This window comes from Cryptomeria japonica, unplaced genomic scaffold, assembly GCF_030272615.1.
Source record: "Cryptomeria japonica unplaced genomic scaffold, Sugi_1.0 HiC_scaffold_223, whole genome shotgun sequence".
Classification (NCBI taxonomy): Eukaryota; Viridiplantae; Streptophyta; class Pinopsida; order Cupressales; family Cupressaceae; genus Cryptomeria; species Cryptomeria japonica.
The window spans coordinates 74,792-80,597 of record NW_026729045.1 but is presented as its reverse complement, the minus strand read 5'-3'; the positions used below and the strand labels follow the sequence as shown (position 1 = coordinate 80,597).

Below are 5,806 nucleotides of genomic sequence, written 5' to 3'. Positions count from 1 at the left end.
ATCTTTGGAATATGATGAGGACATACTGATGTCCAAAACAGATGCTATGAATGGCACAAGAGGACGCCAATAACCCTAAAATGATAGTTTTATTCAACGGTTAATTTTCAATCTTTGGAATATGATGAGGACATGCTGATGTCCAAAACAGATGCTATGAATGGCACAAGAGGACGCCAATAACCCTAAAATGATAGTTTTATTCAACGGTGAGAAAAAAGAATTGGGAAAGACGGTCTTCATTGGGAGACCTCTTGTTTGTTTTGTTTAGTATGCGAATTTCTTTTGAATGTAATTCACCAGTTCCTGGGTGATGCGGAAGGCCTTGCTCAAAACGGAATCGGGGAGAGGGGGATTCGCCGCAAACAGAGAATTGGCGATTGTCTGAACTCCGGGAAACTGGCTGCTCAATCCAGCTATGGCCACTGCATTTTCATGCCCCACATTCTGCTGGAAATGAACAAGTGCCTTTGGAAACACAAACACATCTCCCTTCTCCAAAGTTTTGCTGAAAAATTTGTTGCTGGTGTCAATGAAACCCACAAGAAGCTGGCCTTCCAGTAAAACAAGAACTTCGGTGGCTCTTGGGTGTGTGTGAGGAGGATTTATTCCACCCACTGCGTAGTCGATGCGGACCAACGATATTCCAAACGTATTGAGGCCTGGTATCTGTTTAACGTTCGCCATCGTTACGTTGGAGCCCACATCATTGTCGGTGTTCCCTGCCTGCCCAAGTCCCCGGAAGAAGAAATCGTTTGCTGAAACTTGCATTGGGTCTTTGCAAACGAACCCGTTCACCAAAACTGTTTAAAACAAGATCAAATCAATCTGTCTGTTAGTAACTCGACTCGTCTAATAAGCAAATCATTATCATTGTTTATGTATAAATATTCTCACTCACCGTTGCTTTCCTCATCTGCAACGCAGAAATCTTGCAAGGGATCCGGATCCCCTGCCATGACCCTGTCGCTGTAACAGCATATCAACAGAAAAAGTCCCAACGTGAAGTAAATCATGCGGTTAGCCATTGTAATAGAAACGCAGACACAAGAGATCAGGATATGAATGTCTATTACAAACCCATTACACGCTTTATATAGCCCAAACCATAACTCTCCGCAAAGACTAATTCATCTTGACTCCGTATATTTCACGGATCCTTCCAGAGTTGTTGCTCTTTTCCTTACGTCACACTAAGTCTTACTGCATGTGGTTGTCTCGCCTGCTACCGCAGATGTATTCTCACCATCCTTTCATTAACGTTGAAATTTTCTATCTTCTCCCTGCCCTGCTGCGTATGCCTATCTCAAGATCAACTTACCTCCTGCCTTACACGTATTCTCGCCATCGCCATCATTTTAGTAATGTGGAATTGTTTAGACTTAATTGGAACGGTGGGCTTCTTCAAAGGAAACAATATATAAATCTTTCTCCACCGTGGGAGAATCGGTATGAGAGGAAAGTTTCTTTCTTGGAGTTGGATATTGGCCTAAAGACTGTCCATGCTTTGTACCCTTTTTCAATGAGATTTTTATCTCTCGTCATTTAAATTAATTTATGTTATTCAATGTTTATTTCTCAGATTGTCTATGTTCTAGGACAGAAAAACATTGCTCAAAATAACTTATGTTCATTTACTTTACATTGAATGCGTTGATTAGAATATCTATTTCACATCCATCTACAATTTTGAAGTCAAGTAGGTGTATTACTTTTCTTTAGCAGTTTTGGAGACCTAAATTATAGGTTTAAGACAACATATGCAAACATAAGAACCAATTTATGGAGGATAAATGTATAAGAAGATAGATTTTGGAGAGGTATTCTACAAGAAAAAAAACTTTTTGGTGGTGTTGAGAATCCCATCTTGGAAGAGACCATGTTGTCCAAGGGATCTAGTATTTAGAATTATTTAAGATCGTTTTATTTTTCCAAACCCTAGAGGGTAGATGGGTAGCGGAAATAGAATCCGGTTTTGACATTACAATTCACTAGAATCCATCACCTCTATAAGATATAACCTTATTAAGACGTTGATGTCTGATTTTCAGAATGTCATGGGTGAGTAGTTTGAATGCATCTTGAACTACCTTGGGTCAAGGTACAACAGTGACTAAAAATCGTACCGCTTCCAATACTCATAACTATAATGAATGTAAACCGCGATATTTTAGAGAAAAGAGCCTTCATTCTCAAACTGTTGATGGGTGCGAAAACATTGCTCACGTTGCGTTGAGTGCGTTGCTTAGATTGTCTCTTTCACATCCATCTACAGTTGAACTCGGCCAAAATTTAATCTTTAGGTGAGTGTGTTGTTGTAAATGAAGTAGGTGTCTTTTCTAGCAGTTTTGGAGATCAAAATTTTACCTTTAGGTGAGTGAATTCTCTTTAATAAAGTAGGTTTACTACTTTTTCTAATGTTTGAGATCTGTCTATTTCCATTTTTCGACACCAAAACTTTTCGTCCAGTTGACTGCATTGTCCTCTCGATTCTCCTTTTAACAAAGTACATACAGTTGATTTAGATGATTTATTTTTTATTATTTTTGTGAGATATATGTTTATTTAATATTTTTTTTAACTTAATGTTTTGATGAATTAGTTGTTTGGGGTAACTAAATAGGAAAATATAATATTAAAGATTATTTTTTTCCTCTTACTTCAATCAAATATATGAGAAAAGTATTTCATATTGATTAGACATTTCATTTTATTTATTTTTATTTATATTGATTGAATTTTCTTTTCTTTTATATCAAATAATATGACAATTATAAATAGTTTATAAAAAATATTCAATTTGAGAAGTAAAAAATGCGTTAAAAGTGATATATTGGGATGATTCTTGGTTGGGAAACGTTTAGTTCCATGATCCCTTGTTTACCTATCAAGAATTATCTTTTTACTCTCTTTGGATAAGGGTGGCTAACTAATGAACTTTTTACAATTAAGAAATCAAAGTGATCAACAATCGAATATAAGGAACAAATAGAGTGAGAGGGGGAATAAAATTCTACACCTGATCGATTCATGATTATAATAAGTGGTTCATATTATAGAAGAGCAAGTCAATAAAACAGTTTGGTCATATTTTACGCTAGTATAATCTCAGTTTTCTTGATAACTACTCGAGTACATTTTTTTTTAATATCTCTCATAGGTTTTACCTTGTCTTTCATACCACACTCACAATCTCCAATTCCCCATTGAGTTTCCACAAATGACTAATACGAAAGGTAAATCTACATCCATGTAAGAGCATGGACACCGGGAGTGATCTAATATTGGATGCAATTAAGTGAGGAATATTTTTTGAATGAATCCCTATACTTTTGGACCCTTTAATGACATGGTTTGCATAAGTAAGAAAATGTTTATTAATGTAGAGAGCATGGTTTTAGGTACTTTTCTATGTGGAGGTGATACAAATAGGCATGGGTAGCCTATGCGGTTACAGATGATTGTGGTTCTTCCATCAACGCTATTCTCTTTTTTATTGAATGATATGGTGTAATAGAAAAGTCAAGAATATACAACTAGCAATTGCACCTTGGTGTGCAATATGTACGCCGAATAGATGTGGAATGATTATTAAAAAAAATTGATCTATTTTTTCATATATTTGTGCAACACGTGAGATAAATTAGCAAACCATTTAGTAAATGATATTATTTATTCAACAAAGGTCTCAACATTTGAAAAAATTATAGATCCAAATCAACTATGCATCTACTTAAACGGACAAATGCAATCAAACAAAACCCTTAAACCGGGAATATAATCGAGTTCCATTACCAATATTCTTATGTTTTGTTTGAAATAGGGAGAGAAGGAGAGAGGGAGATATAGGGATATAAAGAGAGAGATAGAGGAGGAAGAGTGAGGGAAAGATAAAGGAGTGAGGAGATAGAGTTAGGCGATAAATATAGAGAGGAAGATAGAGATCGAGATTGATATAGATATGGAGAAGAATAGGGATATGGATATGAGAGGAAGAGATAAAGAGAGAGGAGAGAGAAATAGATAGAGATAGAAGAGATAAATATATAGAGAGGGGGAGAGAGAATGAGCGAGGGATAACTTTGAATCAATTGTGCATTCATTAATACAAACCAAACATAAGTGAAAGAAAACCTTTCAATCAAAAGATAATTGAACTCCATTACCAATAGGCTCATGTTATGTTTGCAATAGTGAGAGGGGAGAGATGAATAGATAAAGAGAGCGAGACATGTCTGGAGATAGGGTGACAGAGGAAGAGAGAGCTAGAGATGGGAATGAAGAGAGGGAGGTGGCAAAGAAATAGATGGTTAAAGAGAGTGAGACGTGCCTAGATAGAGTGAGAGAGGATGAAAAGGACAAATAAAGAGAGATATAGTTGTAGAGGGATAAGGAGAAATTAAGATAAAGATTAGGAGATAGAAACGGATAGAAAAGAAGAGATACAAAGATACAAAAGGGGAGAGAGAGAGGGAGGGAGGGAGGGATATTTTTGGGCCAATTTGTAATTCAAACTCGTTAATGAAGATGTTAACATAGGTTGACACCTAGTATGGTGGTTATACCTTTTGTAAATCTTTGAACCAATAGTAATAGTATTAACATAGTATTGAATTATTTGTAATTGCCATGTATAACCTCATTTTGTGTGTTTTGTCACGTATGCACTATCCTTTAGTGCATTATCCACTTATACTTCTCAGTACATAATACATCTGAGGAATTTTGTAGATAGAGTGGCAAGGGAAGAAGTTACATAGAAGTTGTATACTTCAACACTTCTCTTGTTTGTATTTATTTCTCACATTTGGGAGTCTTAAATTACACACTATAATTATTTTCTCGATATCCATACTTGCCTTGCTTTAGCTTTACAAACAACCTTATGACCACACATAATAAGGTCAAGTCATCCTAAAGCCCATACAACCTTGCATCCCTCTAATGACATGTGTGGTTAATAATCACATTCTAAACTGAATTAACAATAGCTTCGATTTTATGTCCAACGACCATTAAGTTTAATTTAATCTAAATTGTTCTATTGATCTAGATTCTCCTTTAAATAAGAATAATATTTAAGAAGTCATAAACATATAATTTAATATTAAATTTTTTAAATACATAATTAATTATTTTAATATTATAAACTTTTAAAAGCAATAAATATTAATAGATAAAAATTTCAAAATAAATTAAAACAAATTATTTTTAAAATTCAAAATATAATTTAAAAATAATAATATATAGAACTTTTTACATTTTTAAAAATACTAAAAAATCGAACTATTTCAACAATGAGGTTTAGACCAACCATGCACTACAATTTGCAATCAACAAATAACAAATGGTATGAGCACTAAGTAATTCATCATATATCTTCGCATTTCTCCATCATAATCAGTAAAATTCAATTAACTTTGAGAAGTAACAAGAACCCATGCAAAATGTAGAAAGACAGCACAAACATCCACCATATCTTCAACAAAACTTATGTATTAATTTCAACAAGTCTTGGAAACAATCTCTAGCTTCCTCCTCCTACTCTACTTTCTAACAGTTCTGCTCTACTCTATTATCCACCTATTAACCTTTAAAAATGAGAAGGCAAACCTTATATAGAAGTCTTGATACAAATGAATGTCCGAGATTGATTTGAATTTAATGGCCGAGATTTAACCATGAAACCCTAATTAGGGCTAGTTATAACAACAACCACTTTAACCAATGAGAAAACTACAACACTTTGGGCACATGTCCCTCTTTGAATGTGGATCAATGAGAAATGAGATTAGGTACATTGAAT

General features: G+C 34.5%; 1 protein-coding gene across 1 annotated transcript; it reads right to left on the bottom strand.

Moving 5' to 3' along the window:
• Nucleotides 1-267: 267 nt before the first annotated feature.
• On the bottom strand, nucleotides 268-959 carry LOC131868882 (putative germin-like protein 2-2). Its single transcript, XM_059215688.1, has 2 exons — nucleotides 902-959; nucleotides 268-803 (listed from the first exon to the last, which is right to left on the bottom strand). Exons 1-2 carry the CDS (start codon nucleotides 957-959, stop codon nucleotides 268-270), a joined length of 594 nt encoding a protein of 197 aa, XP_059071671.1.
• Between the last annotated feature and the right edge of the window lie 4,847 nt (nucleotides 960-5,806).